At 39.5% G+C, this 18,807-nt stretch overlaps 2 protein-coding genes across 2 annotated transcripts in view; one reads left to right on the forward strand and one right to left on the reverse strand.

Annotated features, from left to right (window-relative positions):
* Positions 1-2,781: 2,781 nt before the first annotated feature.
* On the reverse strand, positions 2,782-10,638 carry LOC134002530 (suppressor of cytokine signaling 6). Its single transcript, XM_062441877.1, has 3 exons — positions 10,317-10,638; positions 9,807-9,876; positions 2,782-8,382 (listed from the first exon to the last, which is right to left on the reverse strand). The coding sequence occupies exon 3, from the start codon at positions 8,254-8,256 to the stop codon at positions 6,649-6,651; it is 1,608 nt and encodes a 535-aa protein (XP_062297861.1). The 5' UTR covers positions 8,257-8,382; positions 9,807-9,876; positions 10,317-10,638; the 3' UTR covers positions 2,782-6,648.
* Positions 10,639-17,509: 6,871 nt separating this feature from the next.
* The window catches only part of rttn (rotatin), a 31,075-nt gene continuing 29,777 nt past the window's right edge, over positions 17,510-18,807 (forward strand). The window contains exons 1-3 of the mRNA XM_062441256.1: positions 17,510-17,645; positions 17,992-18,179; positions 18,530-18,719. Of these exons, the coding sequence (XP_062297240.1) occupies positions 17,615-17,645; positions 17,992-18,179; positions 18,530-18,719 (409 nt within the window). The 5' untranslated portion in view covers positions 17,510-17,614. The remainder of the gene's footprint in view (positions 17,646-17,991; positions 18,180-18,529; positions 18,720-18,807) is intronic.

Below are 18,807 nucleotides of genomic sequence, written 5' to 3' on the forward strand. Positions count from 1 at the left end.
CTGGGGGATGATGGTGGATTGTTACTGTCACAGGGGGCAAAGGAGGAAAGAAGGTGGGTACACTGTGTAACTCGATGGCCCCCAAGTTCCAGATGTCACTCGTTTTAATGACATAATTATGACTGTCTCACGACTCCCCTTGGCCTTCAGTCTGCACTGGAAGCGAAGCACACTGCACATAAACACACAATTCTTGCATATTATTATTAAAAAGCCTGTGTGCCTCTGCCATTTATAATTATAAAGACATCTTTCTGAAAGATAGTTTATTTACAGCTCAGGAAGCTAATTTACATTTCCTTTTGCTGTCCAAAATTACTATGAAGAACAGCATATAGTTGAAATAAATCTTAATCATGTAAAATGCAAAGCAGGAATGACCCTCACAAAAAGATTGATTATCCTGACAGATTATCAATCACACATCAAACTGGTCAGTTTCTTCTTCCCTGTAGCTGAGGCCATCTGGAATCGCCATTTTCTGGTCATTAACTGTGCTCGCTTCTCAAGGGTTCGGAGTGCTTGCTCTTTCCAGCGAGAGTAACTGAAGCTGGTATGTTCGCAGTTAGATCCACTTTGTTTTCTAAATTCTATCTTTGCTTGGTGTGGGAGAGAGATAGTTTTTTGGAAGTGGACCGTGATGAAAGGCGTTTTGATCTGGAAGTACACAGCACAACAGTGTGAGACACACAAAGTGGTAGCTACCAAGCTGAACTTCAGCAAACATACTCTCCACGAATACATAGGCAACTGTGAGAAATGATCACAATGAATACCAGGATGAACTGTTGTTTCAGGGGGGACCTGATAATGATGAAGGCAGTCCCTTCTCTAACAGGGCTAATTGGGGTTCAGAGGCATCTAATGCATGATAGATAGAGAAGGAGAGGGTCTCGGTGGTGTATGGAAATGCTGGCATGAGATCACAAGCATTAATAGAGCTGAACCTTTCACTCTGGGCAAAAAGACATCTGTTGCCAGCAGGTAATCTCGGCTTTATCATTACCAGCTAGACCCACCAATGTTTTCCTGGCATGACTATTTGCAGCGATATATATGTTTGCTGGTTAATTCAAGCTGTCAACATCATCCCTGTTTGTAGGTGAAAAATGGGTGCACCACGCGGCGCACCAGATGGCGGGAATGGATCATCAATCTGAGACAGCAGACATGTGATGGATGGATTCTCCAGAGTAAACAGTTTCAAACTAAGAACCACACTGGGAAGAAATTTGCTCACAAATGAGCACTTTTGTACAGACATTATGCAGTGAAACGAAGGCAAACGTTGCCTCCAACTATTCATGTTTTAAAGGAACAATGTATGATCCAAATGGAAATAAATAGCAATCCTGCCATGTACCAAAACTCAAAATGTAGGATTATAATCTGCTATAACTCCCAAATTGACTGTTTTAATATAAGGACTAACTCTAGAGAACAAGCAGGCCAGATGTCTCCTGTCACAAAGTCTTAAAGGAATAGTCTGACATTTTGAGAAATAAATGTGCTTTTTTGTTTATTGCCTTGCTTGGCATAAAGTCTGGAAACAGGGGAAACTACTTCTCTGATTCTGCCCAAAAGTAACAGAATTTGACAACCGCACCTCTAAAGCTCACTTATTAACACATTTTATCTTGTTTCATGCAAACAAAAACCAATGTGCAAAAATGACAAGTTGTGGTTTTGTGCTGTAACATTTCTCAGCAGTAGGCTTGTGAAGTCTTGCTGTCATCCCATAAAACCACAACCTATCAATTGTTTATATATATATATTTGTATTAATAGACCACATGGATTTTTAAACTAGATTTAAACTGTGGGGACAAAGAGTGCTAAAAATGAATGTTGATTTGTCAAGATTTGTCATCATTTTCACCTGAAACAGCAACAGATGACATTTTGTCAAGTGACAGCTTCCCCTCAAATTGAAGAGAAGAACTCATGGTAAGTAGGCAACATCCTGGGTATAAGATGGTGAAATGAACAGGGTGAACATAACAATGTTTGCACACAAACCCAAAACCACTGAGATGCTGTGTCACGTCATGACAAGCTGTACTCTCCCAGCAAAGTAAAACCTCTTCCCACTAAATTTTGAATATAAACAGTTTGAAAATCGGGCAAATTACAAAAAAAGTAACACTGGAAGGCAGAGATGAGTCCTTTTATGATGGAGGCATCTCCATATGACATGCGACCACCAGTGTGCGCCATGAATAAATCATTTGGAGCCGGGCAGAGAGAGTAAACAGCTGTGTATCTTCACCTCGGCTGCCTAGAGAGGCCTGTCAGACACAGCAGTTAACAAAGACTACCTCATCATCATGCAGACCGTGTTTTTAGCAGATCCGAGTCCAAACCTGACACTATTACCCTGCCCCCCATCTCCTCCTGCTCCTTTGCAACACAAGAACTCACTCTGTTCCTCCAGAGTGGACTTAAAATGAAGTTAGGATAGTAGCAATGCTAATCTTTCCCCTGAGTCTCAGCTTCACTCGGGTGTATTTAAAGACCGCCTGGATTGTCTCTGTAAATTAGGCAACCAGAGCACTGGGATTAGCTGCCAATTCTTCCCCACTGTGGAGAGAAACCCCTAATGACCTCCATGATTTGATCTATTAACACAGCTGCAAGCATGATCAAGCACCAGTTGAGTACAAAACCAGGTCCAAGATATGATACGAACATGGCAATACTTCTATGAGCATGAGAAAATATTGCCTCTCTTTCATTCCACAAGCTGAAATTCTGGACACCACAAAAAAGATTTTTTTAGAATATAGTTTTTATTTATAATTTATAATTGGCAGATACAAAAAACTCTTGAACTGTATCCAAAATGTGCAATAAATCACTGTTGATTTTTTTCAAAAAAACAAAAACAAAACAAAAAAAAATTACAAAAAGACCATCTACTTTGGAAAGTTGACAGTTGACAACCAATGTAAACTGGAGTGAACTGGTAATTCTACAGAGGGTTTACTAATCGCTACTAATGCTCTTTTAACTGACTACACAGTTGTTAACAAGTTGCAAATCTGCTTTGCTCTCCCAAGATGATAACCAAAGTCATTATGTGTACATACATCTAAAATTGGTGACATTCTATTTCCCCATTGTTAAATACAAGAAAGGCAATCATATCCATAAGCAGCACAAATGTGTATAACACATTAAAATGAAATAAAGAGTCTTCAAATTGTACCAAAATGTTCATGTGAGAGAAGGTAAACAAAATAAGGGAAGGGGAGGGGCATTTCCAAACATAATGCTGTAAACAATCACCTTCACTCACTGAGATGCACAAAAAAAAAAGAAAAAGAAAGAAAAAAACCGTTGGAGCTTGTTAAGTGCTTAACAGCTGTTATTAATTCAAAATGCTTCAAAAGTCTGAACAAGCATCAACCTCTGGAATCAAACATTGAAGGCAATAATGCTTAAAACTAAATAAGTATTTAGAAAAGTCACAGCAGCAACACCATATGAAACTGGTTCCTGCTTGTCAAAATGTGATGACAAATTGCAAATTAAAAATATGGAAATACTATTAAAAAGAACATTGTATTAAAAAGACTAACATTTTACTTTTACATTTCAACACATACACAGCCAAAAGAAAGGAGTAAAATCTAATTTACATCCACATTCTTGCCATGATCCCATTCCTTGACAGCCCGTGAGCATAAGCAGAGGCTTTGATATGATGCTGGTGCCTTTACCCTTTATATCCCAGATATGACCAAAAAAAAAAAACAATCTTGATTTCATCTAAACAGTTACATGAACAGATAAGGACAAATGTGTGACTTTATTTCTTTTTTTTTTTAAACCGCCATCTGAAGGACAACTATAGGTAGGAGAGGATCCAAGCATGTGAATGGAGAATGTTCAAGTGCAAAAACGGTTCAATGGAGTTTTTATGATTCTCATGCTTTCTGAAACTGGTCTGCAAGCAGATAAAATGGACACCTCAAACAAGCGTACATTCCTTTTGAACAGCCCCATCCCCCAGATGGCAAATGTCACAAAAAAAAACAACTCACTAAAGGATTCTAAAAAGCAAAATACATTTCTTGTACACAGAATGTCCAGCCAATGTTTGTGACAGAAAAAACATCCCTCTACACAGCCAAACACAACCTAGACCCTTCATTCCTATACAACTCAAAGCTTTAAAATGCTAAGACTTTAAACATGCAACACCAGTCAAAGTTCCTATCTAATTTCTGCTGTGCTAGATTCATGGTAACAGACAAACATTTTTCCAGCTAACTAAAACTAGAACTATGCGCTAACGACCTACCAAAGTTGTCCGAGAGACCATTTCCAAATACTTTTAAGGACACTGATGTCAAAAAAGAAGCTCATTCATAATGTGAAAACACAATTCCCTGTCAAAGTATCCATATAAAGCACTTGCGTAGCATACTGTGTGCTCTTCCCTTTACTCTGGTACAAACAGCCCAGTAGAGAGACAATCTGTGGGGTGGTAGAGCTCTGTGGGGACAATGGCAAAAATTGTATGCTTTAAAAAAATAAAAAATACATTTTTAAAGTCCTTCAAACCCATATTACACTTCTGATGCCATGCAGTTCTGATGAGACTTTTGTCATATGCTGAGACCTTGGCATCACTCCGAGATGGCAAGGAGGACTTAACCCTGGCTTTCCCAAATCCGTTTACCTAAGCTCACACCACCACTCATTTTTGAGATTCCTTTGATCTGGGTCCAGCTCATTGCTGGCATTAAAAGACTAAGAAACAGCCGTCTCTACGTACAGATTCAGGTCAATTGACTGGCGGTCCGTTTAAGTTGAAGGGTAATTGAGGGCAATTTTCTTTACAAATAAACTGTCTAAGTTGAATGCAATTGTGCATTAAACAGCCTTTTACTCAGAGTTGCACTTAAAACAACACAGCCAAAATCTTTTAGCGTTTTACTGTGTGACATCTTCTCTCATTTAGATCAAGTCAAGTGCCCTTAATGGGCAGTCTTAAAGCCTTTACTACATGCGGATACAAGCATTACAGATAGTGACAAAGTTGTTAGGCCTGAGCTGCAGTGCAGTTTTTGTAACATTCCTAATGCAGAAAGATTTACTTTAGTGTTAACTTATATTTTCTAAAAAGGTCTATACATCAACTTAATGCTGTTTCTACAAACAACACAACATGAAAATCCAGCATTATCAGTACCTTTAGGCTTGCGTATTATACAATGGCTACATGCAGCCATACAATTTTAAAGCTTTTTCTCTGAACAAACTGTTTAATACTTCTGACAGACTGGTGAATTTTGGACCACTTTTGCTACAAAAGACTTATATCATGGACCCGAGTCACCCTTGTGACTTTGAAATAGATTTATCAGGGTGCTTTTCTTGTTTTCTTGTTTTGGTAAGTGTTACAACTGTCGAGTGAAATCCAGATCTTAACAATAGTGTCTAAAGATGCTGTGTGATTAAACTGCATCCATTGAATAGATAGTTAAGTTAGCCAATAAGCAAAAATCTAGTTACATGATGAATGCATATTCAAGTGTAAGTGAGTATTTTCTTCAAGTGGATGTGAAAATCACAGGTTGGCTTGCTATTTAACTAATGACATAGTGTGAAGTTTAAAGGAGGTTGAGAAAGATGGTAATGATACATAATCCAACAAGCAATAAAATGCAAAAGATGATCAAAATTGGTACGTCTGCAAAGAACTAAAAGGGTAACTCCACCGATTTTACACATTAAAGTCTTTTCACAGGTCACAGGGATTAGTACTGCATGTGTGTGTGTGTGTGTGTGGGTGGGGTGGGGGGACTGTATAAAGCCTTTTGTGGCTCCAGAGGGCTGCACAAAGTCTGATGAATTTTGCTTCAAATGATGTCATTCGAGGTGAGTCTGAAGAAAACTAATTTGAAAATTAAAAAAATAAATTCTGTGTGCAGAGTTGGAAAAAAAGGATAGCACACACGTGTCTCTGACAGAACTGTCAGTGGTCTAGTTGGACTGTGAGTAATGTAGATGTCAGGTTATGAAAAGGAAGAAGAAAGTGTGGAGGACAAAAAAAAGAAGATATCTAGCTCTGCTGCATACATTTTTAAATTAGTTTTATAGCCACGCAATGCAAAATCAGTGGAGTACTCTTTTAAAAAAGGACAAAGATTTAAGTTTACTAATGCTATTAAATTCTTGAAATCATCTTTGAAATGTACAATTTAGGGAAAATTGAATGCGTTCTCATGTTCGCCAATGTGAAATTTAGAACTGTATTTTTTCACATGCCCAAATTTAATGAAGATTTAAAACCTGCTCATCTTGCACAGCTGGGTATTACACTTCACCATACATTTCAATGCATGCCTTATGTCTGCAATTTATGTATGCAATTAGGATAGCTTGACTGTACACCTCTGCTATATTTTTTGCAATAGATTATCTGTTGGCCTTTGTCTCTGCAAACAGAGCCTCCTAAAACCAGCTTAAAACCCCAGAACAGTGGAATGGAGGACTAAACAGTGACAGAGTCACCTGGACACAAATCAAGAGCCACCAGAACCAATCATCTCAAAACTATGGTTGTCTGTAAACCTTGTTTAAATCTCTTAACTGAACACAAAAGTGCAAATTGCTACCACTGTCCTGTCTGTGTCCTCAGTAGTGCTTCTCCTGCAGGTAATCTTTCATCTTGTTAGGTAAGGGAAGTTTCTGAATGAGGTCTATCCTCGTGTATTGTCTAATGACAAAGCGACAAAGGTACTGCAGGGAGCGCACTTGCATAAACCGAGATACTGGGTTGGTTAGTCTGACAGGGTAGGTTGCAGACCCTGGTAAGCGAGACCTGGAATAGCAAAAAGCTCCATTCTCTGAGTCTTTGATAGAGTGTTCGATTAAGTCAACAATGGACGTGTGTCCCTCCACATCAGGCTGCTCATAGAAGCTGAAGCGTCCATTGGAGTGTTCAATGCGGGTGTGGAGAGTTTTGCCCTGTGACCTGAAACTCAGGCTGAGCAGGTACCTGTCATCTGAGCTGTCTCTGACCAGGAATGAGCCATCAGCCAAGTTGACCAGCTTTTCCTCTGCCTCCCAGCGTGTAATTGGGCCCCAGTACCAACCCTGTCTCGCCAGCTTCTTCAGCTCCTCTGTCAGACTGGTCACAACCATGGGCCCACTGCTCTGGACTGAATCATAAACCCGACTGACTCCAGGAGCGGAATTTGGGTCGAAGTTAAGGTGGTGTCTTACCCTCTCGGCTACCTGGCTGTCTGAAGAGCTGAACCCCGAAAAAGTCCTGGGGATATGTCCATTACTTATCATGGGCGGCAGGAGAGGAGAGAGGGGAGGTGGGACCTCTACTCTTGAGCTTTGGAGCATCACACCAGCAGAACCGATGAGAAGACCATTCACTGAGGTTTCCATGAAAAGATCTGGTGGCATCCCACTAACTAGTTCATGTTCCTCCTGTCCCTGGTCTGTGTGGAGGGACCCATTGTCTGCCTCAGCCACCACCTCCATAGGAGAGGAGCTGTCCAGGCAGAAGGAGTGGGACCCTTCCGGGTACATTCCCTCATCTAAAGGCATTGTGTACTGGATGTAGTCCTGGGGTGTCAACCCCAGCACCACAGGCACATCATTTTCATCAATATTTAGATGGAGCTCTCCGTTTTGTGGCTGCTGGAGATTCTTTAATGATTCCGCTTGGTCCTGAAAGAGCCCTTCCATCTGGAAATCATGAAATTCTTTCCTGACACCATTTAAATTGGGACTAGGACTAGGAGAGTGAACCATGGCTTTAACTTTTACCTCCATTTTGATACACGCCTCATCTGAGTTCACTGACCGCAGAGGCCATGGTGAGGGGCTGTAATGGTGACTCCGTAGTGATGCAGATCTCAGGGGTCTCTGGGCTTTCACCTCATTGAAGCTAATGGGTACAGAATTGGATGAGAAGGTGTCATCATCATCCACTGAGCCTATGGCAGAGGAGCCACCTTTCACCTTTGCCTTTTGCTTGGCAGACAGCCTTCTCTTTAGTGATCCCATCAGGCTCTCACTCTTGGAGCGACCCTTGTTCTGGCCTTTGTCCTCTTCGCCACCAAGATCACAACCTGAAAGGTCTTTGGTGTAGCAGCCCCCAAAAAGTGACTCTTCCTTAGAAAACTCTGTGGTCACTGAGGGCTGCTGGAGCATGACAAAGTCCCCCTCCTCTTTGCCCTTTATGCTGAGGGACTTGCGGATGGTCTTAAGGCTTATCTTCTTCATTCTGAAAGGCCCTCCAAAGTGGTGGCATGGGATGGCTCTCCTCGTATCCTGATGAAAGTACTATCCACAGTATACTCCCATCAGGCCACACAAAACAAGTCATGCATACAATGGAGCCACCAAACCCTGTAGAAAGAAAAACACAAAAAACAGAATTTTTACAAATCATGTTCATTACTACATCAATGACCTATGCCAATTAACAACAAACTTCAAAACATATCACACAGAACAAAAGTAATGACAACATATATAATAATTTCAGTCAATGGATTTTTCAGACAGTGGCAGATTCTGAAGTTACGTGCTGACTTCAGCTTCAATATGGGAGTTTTTACACCCAAAGGTGAAGAAGGTAGAAATATCAGCCACTTACATACTCAATCTATAAACTTATATTTGTAGGAAAATAAAATGCATGAGACAATGACATAATAAAGAAAGAGATCTGGTTGCACATCATTACTAACTTTTAATGAATGACCCATGAACATAGCGGTGTAACAAAATGTAGTTCATACGTACTGATCACCACCCCAAAGTAAACAAACTGCTGTAGCTACAAGTCATGGACAGACAGCATGCTGCTAACAGGCATTGTGTAGAGTAAGAACCAAACCAGCATCTAATGGGTCTGTAGTGAAATTTGTAGGTATGTTTACATGCTGATTAACTATCTAGCTGCTAACTGACATTAGTGGGGCACTTTTTCCTGGTGAATGTTTGTTTGGTAGCTTGTTCAACAAGCTATGGTGCAGAACTTATGAAGTTTTGATGATGTAGACACAGGCAATGTATTCATTCATTATCACGCTTAAAGTAAAAAGGTATCATGCCTTATACTGTACTTTATTTTGCAACTGAGTAGTGAATATTTGATATATTCTCAGATTTTATTTATACATTGTACATCTTGAATGTTGTTTTCTTTTAAGACCAATGACAAAAGTTCCTTGTTTTAAGTGTTTTACAGGATAAATGGAAAGTAAAGTTATACCCCCTCCCCCCTTTTCTGATCCATGGTTCTAAATCCTGAGTTTTCTGCACAGTTCCACCACTACATATACAGATGCTTGGTCTTTTCCCAGCGAGGCATATGCAGCTGCCACTGTTTGGCTCTGAAAATTAAAAACTCTCTGGTTGCTTAGCCTGTATATTTAGGATTACTGCCCTTCTGCATTGTTCACTATGGATTATGTATGAAAAGAGCTGCAATTCTTACCCTGCTAATGCGACATAGATGAGAAAACCCTCACACTTCAGCACTTTAACCACAGTCATTATTTAATTTCTAATTTGATGTTCTAATCTACAAAAAACAAACAGCATGAAATGTGTCATTACTTAAATGCTTACTAACCATACTGTGTGACAGTTATGATTTTATGAAATTAATATCAATCAGAGCCTTTTCTTCTGACACACACACACAAATTCCTATGGCAGTCCTGCAAAACCCAAACTAAACATGTATCAAGAGACATGTGTCTCTTTAAGCACCCAAATAAAGCTGCTTGATAAATCAAGACAGCTGCAATCTGATTACTCACCATTGTGTGCAGGAAAATGGTGACTCAGTTGGATGGGTCAAGTTCCACCTCCACCACCTTTCATTTGATGCTATGAACAACAAAAAAGGCATCTCATTAGACTCATTCTACTCTTCTGATTGAACATATGTATTTTTTAAATAGACCAAAAGATCCACAATCATCATCAGTCAAGACAACTTATCTATAAGAGCAACGTTAGCAAGGTTTGTCTTGACCTGGCAAGGCCTAACATTACGCACACACAACGCCATGCCTTTGGCTAAGCTACGCGTGTTAGCTCATGCCTGTAGTGTCGAAATAGTAAAATAGTGCTTCTACGATTGACTTGGTGTGATTTAAGTATAATGCGCTTTTTTTTTTTAAAAACTACATTTATTCAATATAACTTGCCAACCTAACAGATGTTAGCTTGCTAGTGTGCTAACTGGGTTGTTAGCATGTTAGCTCTCAAAGCAAATTCGTCATATATAAACATTCATCAAATAAACATATTGAGCAGTCGCTTACCCGTGCGCTTCTACTCCCCTTACTGGGTGAAATAACCCAGTGGTGTTGGCATTTGTTTTGAACAACACGTTCATGAAAAGGGTCGCTCCTTGACGATTGTTGGCTAATGTTATAGCTTCACTACCGTCACCTAAAGCAATAAGCTAGCTGTCGAAAACATACAACGTTACCTTCAATTTAGTCGTCGTCTGCGTCCAAACCAAATAGTAAAGCCTTAATGTTGCCGGATTAGCTACTTCTCTAAACATGCGGTTTTACATTGCGACTAGCATTACACAAAAAGGTGACACCTTTCTGTCTAGGTTGGCTAACACTTTGTAGCTTACGGCCTCTTCCTTTCTTCCTTTGTTGCCTGTTGAATTGTGGGAGCAGATTCAGTCACACAGCAGCTCCATCAAGTTTCTACATCCCAGAGCCAGAGAGCCCTGTGCAGCCGTGACACTCACACATCATCTGCACAATAAATTAAAAAAAATATGTATGCATTTCAACATAACATGTACTTAAAATTTAATTTCACCTGCTCTGCCATTAACAATGAAAGAAAAACATATACTGTGTCTGTGTCACTGAAAATAAGAACATTTGTACATGATAATTAATAATCAGTAATGATAATAAAATCAGTATCAGTGTATGTTGTCCAATATGTGCTGATATTTTTTTTAAAGTTATATAGGTCACATTTGATCCTTTTTCTTAATTAAAGTTTAATATATACGTACATGTGTTTTTTGTTATTTAGTTAGTTATAGTTATAACTATTCATTTCCCAGTTAAGTTTACTGTTTCAGTGCACTGATGTCATTTTTTTATACAATAAAGTACAATAAAGTACTGTCAAATGGTAAAATATCATGCCTTCATTACATATCTTTGTCACAAGTGTTTTTAATGGATCATGGCAAAAAAAAGTATGTTTATGTATATATTCTTTATATATATAATTATCGAGTGATATAAAAATCCACTATCGTGGCGCTCTAAAGGGAACCCAAAGCACAAAATATCTGGGCAGGGAAGATGCTTGCCCTTTCCTAAATAACCTGACACCCAAGAAGCGGGAATAGGGACTAGTTGCTGCAGAAAGTTACCTATTCACCTCTCTCATTACAGCAGAGATGCAAATCCTTGTGCAACATGAAATTATTAACTATAGTCTCTGAGATAATTTTTAATTAATTTGTACAAATGACTGAAATGACTTTTTTTAAGGAACTGCTGCACTCCATCAGACTGTGTGAAAAAATGCATGACCCATATTATTTGAGACACAGCACAGGAAGATTTTGTGAGATTATTATATTTTACTGACATTATTATTCAAAACCACTAATATGTAAATCAGTTTTTTATAGTCAGTGTCGTGCTTTATGTTTTCTTGTTGTGAAATGTGACAATGAAACAGGGTGCACAACTCATCGATTTCATATAGTGTTTGTTTTGTTCAACCACATTCTGATCAGTCTAACTGTGATTATACTGGCAGGAGGAGGAGTGTGTGTAAGCAGCTGTGTATGAAGATACTGTCACATTTAAAGTTTTGATTTATTGGTGGTTTAGCTTATTAAAAATGTAGTATGCTTGTCAGATAGCACTCTTTTTTAATGAGACCTGACTCAAATTTAATCATTTTGGAGAGAAAATCTTTCCCTCAATGCAATAATCAGGATTCAATTTTCCACTATAGATAGTTACTGTAGAAATATCAACCACTTCTCTTTTTACTACCTAATGTTGGCTGTGCTTAGCCGTTAGGTCTCTCTCTAATTTGTATTCCAGACTCTCCAAGTATTTTTCAAGTATTTGATATAGCAACTAAAACTTGAACTCTGAAATGATACATTGGTTGCCTAATTAGTGTCAGTATTGTTTTAAAGTAGATTGTGTTTACCACTGCCAGGCTAATTTGGTTCATATACTGAACATTACATTGTTTTTTTCCACACTGTCAAGTGTATGGCAGTTCCTCCCCACCCTGCTTAGGGCAACTGTGTGCAGACAGGCTCTATGCAAAGACTCTAATTACTGGGCCCTATTAGGGTTGATCAGGCTGCTTTCTCTTGATATGTTGGCACAGGAAGGGAGGGTGGTGGTGGGGGAGGAAGGAGGAGTGGCAGCTCTTAGATATAGCACCAAGGACCCTGGAAAGCAAGGATGCAGTGTTTCTACACGCTAAATTAGACCTGACAAACAAACTTAAGTCTGGTTGATATTTGTTGCTAGACAGTAAAAACAAGTAAATATTCAGCTGTGGGCAAAACCCAGTCTGATTCTCATGACAGGATAAAAAGATCAAAAGTTAGCCGACTAATAGCAGACTTTTTAGATTTTATGTAAATCAAATTTTGCTGTAATAGTTTGATTGAAATTGAGCATCTGCATGATGTTGCCTGACACTACAGCGCAAAACGTATAAGGGCCTCTGGAGCATCTCTTTCTCTCTGAAGATCAATATTTCCAAAATAATTTAAATCTATGTATAAGCACAACTCAAAACACTGAATCTCAAGTCAAGATGGAACATTGTACACATGAGGTATAGGCAACACTGTTTAATGAGATACCTCTACATGTGGGGAGCTCCCTCTGTTTCATCTTAATTTCAAATGAATGCTGTATCAGCCATAAATTATTTGCTCAATATGTCTGAGCTTGCTTCAGTTTGACTCAGTAGTTTGACTTGACTCCCTTAGTCGATCGGGGATTGTCGGGGGCCCCTCAGTGCCTACCCTCATATCCTCACCACTTGCAGTGGAGCGGAAGACGGGTACAGCAGGCATGTCAAACAGTGACAGGGCCAGTGGGACCACTTGGGTTTTGTTTCAGGAATGAATGTGGAATAACATAGGAAGGGTTTGCCTCAAAATCTGAGTCTGAGCATTTATGGTGAGGATAATGCCTGCACATCTGCCTTCCTGATTTCAGCAGATTTCTGTTTTGCAATACTTAAATTTCAATAAATGACCCATGAGTGAAGCAGTCCTTCTTACCCCAATTTCCCTCCTTAGGTAAGAGGTATTTCGAGATAGTGCCTTAATTACTGTTGCACCAACTGTGTCCTCATACAATGTAATGACTCAGCTATAGAGACTTGTGCTCAGGCCAAATGGCTGCCTGGTTAACACAATGAATGCATTGTCTATGCATGCATATGTTCTTTGGGTCTGTTTGAACGTCACCCTTGATTTCACATTATTAATTCTGGGAGTAGCTCCTTGAGTTTTGTTGCCATATGGGGTGCTGAGTTTTGGAAATTTACAATAATGATATGATTAATTAGCTGATTTAACCTTGCTTTATGCATGAAATGCTGTATAGATCATAACCAATGTTTTTGCAAAGCATTTGGTGATAGCCGTACATGGTTTATTTTCCTTCTACATCCTCACATTTCTGTTTCTGTAAAGTCCTATGCAGTTGATGTATGTTTGAGGCGTGTCTTTTTAAAACTATATTTTTAGTACTTCTTTTTATTACTCAATACAATATTTAGTCTCTGCTAATACCAAACATTCAAGTGTGAATGAATTACACTTTTTCCCATGTTTTTATTTGTTTAAAGTGATTTTTTGCTTTCTGTCTGCAACCAGTGCTAACAAATGATTCAAGACACACAGTACTTGTCAAAACAGACATGATGTACTGTTTGGAGCAGAGTCAGCTTATACTGAGAACTGCTAGTCTGACCTATGGCGAAGTAAAGAGGACCTCTTCAGCTTTTTCAATGTAGGAGCTCTCCCTCCAAAATACTGCTGTTGTCTGAATTTGATGTTAGACAGAGGCTACAATGTGTTTTTACTGTACATCTGTGGAATGTCAAAAATATTCATAAAACCTTGCCCTATAAACTGTATCAGAGGCTTGGGGAACTGGGATACATCTTTTAACCTTCAGGTCAATAGACACTGTGACAGCCTCATCAGTATGACTTTTGTACAAAGAAGCTGTGTTCAAACCCACAAGACTTTATTTCAAACTCTGGTATAAATGCAAAGAAAACCTAACATAAATTTACAAGGACACCTGGATAAGATAATTTTGTATTTTGTGGAATGGAAGAGCCATAAAAAGCAGCACCCAGTATTTGAATATTTGACTATGTGCAGTAAAGATGATGTATGAAGCTCTGGATCAAGTGTGTACAATATGTGATATAAATAAAAATGTGAAGAAAACATTGTATTTGACTTTAAAGTTACTTGAGGGGGAATTGGAGAGGAAAATTTGATAAATGTACCTGCACAATACGTGCGCTATAAGAAAGCAGAAATTATAATTTTCCCTCTACACTTCAAACAGTTGAAGAATCTATGTGATATTAGAACATACAGTATGCGGCCAAATTAATTATGGGCTCAGATCCCTCTAGAATTCTCACATACTGTGTGATTATATTATTATCTTATCAAATTATCATTTGCTAAGTTTGTTAATTATCACCCTGTCGCCTGATCATATCCACATCGCATCTCAAGTGTGAGCTCACGTGCAATTGGATTAAGTTACACACAGAGTATGAAAAGAATTATGCCTATACTCGTGTGGAGAGGCAGTGCACATCAACTTAGATTTTTGAAACATCAGTGTTTGAGAAGATTAATTTAATGACAGGATAATGTGGCTGCTGTCAAAACTTCACTCAATATGTCAGCAGTGCAATAGCCGCCAATAATTTTGAATGCATGCCTTGAAACACTGATTTTCCCTGCAAGAAAAATCACTTCAATGTGTTTACATAACATTTCAAAAGATTAGATGAGATGATATGCCACAAATCAGTATTTGTCAACCCCTTATATCAATCACATCCCTTTTGGCTGATTTTCCAACTGCTGTTCATATTTGTCAGTGCAGTTTATTATTTATTTATTTATTGTTGTTGTTGTTGTTTTTTTACCTATGCAACTTCAATTTGGGCACAGATGATTTGTGGTCTCTTTGGACCTTTATTGTTGCATGTTTGTTGTTAAGAACTACGAAAAAGTTCTGCAGTATAATTATAATTAAAGCCGCAAGCGGCGATGGCGGGCCCTCGCTCACCCATGCCACCGCGGGGCCTGAAGCATGGCGGGGCTGTGGCGTGAAGCAGAAAGTGAGAAAAAACCTGGAAGGAGGCCAAAAATGCAATGTTTCGTTCATCCAGTAGGGGGCAGTCACAGGTAGTTACACATACGGTCTGGTGTGGTCTGGTGTGTTCAGGGCGGCCACGTATCAGTCATGTGAAGTTTGGAGTGAATTGGACAAAGCATGAAGGAGTTATGAGAGGTTGATGGTTCATCCACCAGGGGGCAGTAGAGTGTAACAAAACACAAGCGGTTGCGTTCAGGGTGGGACAGTGATTACACATGTGAAGTTTTGTGGAAATCGCACAATGATGATGTAAAATATGGCACTTCCTGTTTCCACTAGGGGGCGACACGAGTGAGATCGCCTATGAGCGAATGGAGACGTTGAGGTCGGCACCCTGGACCTGTGTACCAATTTTCATGATGATACGAGTTCAATAAAGCCATCAAAAAGCCAAACGTATTTTCATGGCGAGGAATTGATGGTCGCCGCGTCCCACACGGACGCCATTACTCGTAGCTTCACAGTCTTCATAATGTAGCTTCAACAACTGGTTCTGAATGAAGTTGATGGGGCAAAGTATGTAATTTTAATGAATATTAGTTAACTTCCTGTTACCACCGGGGGGCGCTATGAGTTACGTGGGAAGTTAACATATCGGGACGTTCAGGGCGGAGCCATCATCATGTCCAGCAAGTTTGAAGCTGATTGGATGAAGTATGTGGGCGTGAGAGCCACTCGTATGTACATGGCGAGCACGCCAAAGTTAGTTGAGCCCTGGCAGACAGGCCCTTTGACCTACGGATGCGCACAGCACAACTTAAGCTCAGCTAGGTCTGGAGATGTTGCGTACCTAATTTGAACTTGATCGGGCGAACGCTGTGGGAGGAGTTAATTTTAGGCGGGAAAAATCAAAACCAAAATGGTCGACTTCCTGTTGGGTTGAGGTCATGAGGTCAAGAGGTTTTTTTGCATATGTGGGTATAATACATATGTGTACCGAATTTTGTGAGCATAGGACAAAGTTAGCAAAATTCCCTATGGGCATTTTTGGACTTTGTAGGGGGCGCTATTCCGCCATTCTGCGTCGACCATGTGCGACCACCCAAAAATATCGAATTTCGGATGAGGCCGGACGTCCGTGCAAAAGTATAAGCATTTACGCATTTGGGAAAGGGGCGAAATTGGGGCACGAAATGTCGGAATAATAATAATAATAATAATAATAATAATAATAATAATAATAATAATAATAATAATAATAATAATAATAATAATAATAAACGTTACAATTTCAATAGGGCTTTCGCCAGGCGACTTGCAGTCGCCGCTCGGGCCCTAATAATAATAAACATTACAATTTCAATAGGGCTTTCGCCAGGCGACTTGCAGTCGCCGCTCGGGCCCTAATAATAATAAACATTACAATTTCAATAGGGCTTTCGCCAGGCGACTTGCAGTCGCCGCTCGGGCCCTAATTAAAGTCCCCCTCCACTCAAAATGTGTTTTTTTATCTCATCATTACAGTTGGCTTCACAGTGCAGAATGATATATGTGCAGACTTTGAAACTAGAACACTGTTTTCACATTCATCTGCTGAAAGAAGAACGTTCCTCTGTGCTCACTGAAACTCGAGTTTAAGTGGTGTATCTAATGAGCAGGATTTGTGACATTACAACTAGTCGGAGCCAGTCGCAGTTCAGTATGTAACTTACACCAATGTGATGCAGAAATGCAAAACCACCCTTGCACATACACAGAAAATGTACCTTTTAGTGAACCAGGAGACTTCTTGTGTCAAGTGAAATGAACAATATCTGCATAGTCACAGATTGGGTACATGGGTTATTTAATGAGGGGGTAGAACTATATGTGATTTTAAGAATTTTAATCTATAATCAAACTTTAGATACAAATCATTATTTCAAGTAGAGTGGTTTATATACATCTTGAAGCACATCTGCAGGGGGTCTTTATGTAAACAGTATTAGTTATAAAGTCTTCTGTGTACCATACAGTTTCTCCTACACAGTTGGGGCTCTTGAACGCACCCTGGTCCTGTACAGGAAGTGCAGTGACGCTGGCGCGTTTGTTGAAAACAAACCCGGGTAGTCGTTGTTGACATGACACTGGCAGACAACTCCTCACTAAACTAACAACCTGTACCGTTCTTGAAACCTTTTTCTCCAAACAGGTTTATACACAGAGAGACGCAATATACATTGGACATGGAGTTATCTCCACTTATAAAGAAAATAGGTAGGCAAATGTGGCTGTGAGGGCTGACTTTAACTGAACTTACTATGACAAAACCCACACACTTAACGCTACCCCAATATTAGCCGTGTGTGCATGCTAGCTAACCATTGCATATCTCTTCAGGTTGACTACTTTTATTGTACTTTTATTATGTACTCGTATTTGCAGCTGTTTTTCGGTTACGCAAAACGCAACCCTAGAGTTGTAATTTAATTCAACGCTAATGTTAGCTATGTAACACCAAGTCAGTAAGACTTCCCTGGACGACTGATTAGCTATTAACACAACTTCGCTAATGTATCTGAATGTTTCTTCTTAATTGAATATTTCTCTAAATCAACTACAGGCCACTCTTTGGTGGAGATACGAGTCCGAGCATTGAAGAGCATCATCTGTAAGCTGGACCATTCCCTGATTTCCGTCTCTGACATTGTCCAAGAGAGGATGCTGTTTGTGTATCTACTGGAGTGGTTCAATTTCCCCGAGGTGCCAATGCAGGAGGAAGCCCTTGAGTTGCTCTCAACTTTATCAAAGGTAGAGGGTAAATGTCTCACAGGGAGACAGATATGATAGATAGTGGTTGGAGTGGAGCTGGTTTTTTTTAGCAGATGATCCTATGAATATGTAACAAAATAAAAATGATATACAGTAAATTTATTTTACTTTGACTTGAGCCTTTATTTTTAAAAGCTTATCAGACAGTGAGTCAAAGGATTTGCATGAAATATTAGCAGAGGAATGGATGTAGGGAGATTTACTTAGTGATATTTTGATAGCAACAAAACAGTGGGAAGTGCTTTTACACTGCTACACTGAACATAACTGTAATTTTCCATGTTATGGTGAGTTTTCATTTTATGACTATTTACTTTTTGTCTTCAAAGCATCCCAGCGCAGCACAGATGCTGAGAGACGTTGGGGCGGTGGACTTCCTCACCCAACTGTCTCCTAATGTGGAACCCAGACTGCAAGCTGTCATCGATGGTACCCTGGACCAGCTGTTCCAGCTACCTGAGCTACTCCCTAGTTATACAATGGTCTACTCACACAGACAACGTTCTGCATCTCCAACAGGTGTTGCAAGTTATGCCAAATACTTTATGTTTAGAGTTTGTTACCTACAAAAAAGTGCTCTTGTAACATTTGGATGATGTTTTTTTCA

This window comes from Scomber scombrus, chromosome 20 (genome assembly GCF_963691925.1).
Source record: "Scomber scombrus chromosome 20, fScoSco1.1, whole genome shotgun sequence".
In the NCBI taxonomy this organism is placed as follows: Eukaryota; Metazoa; Chordata; class Actinopteri; order Scombriformes; family Scombridae; genus Scomber; species Scomber scombrus.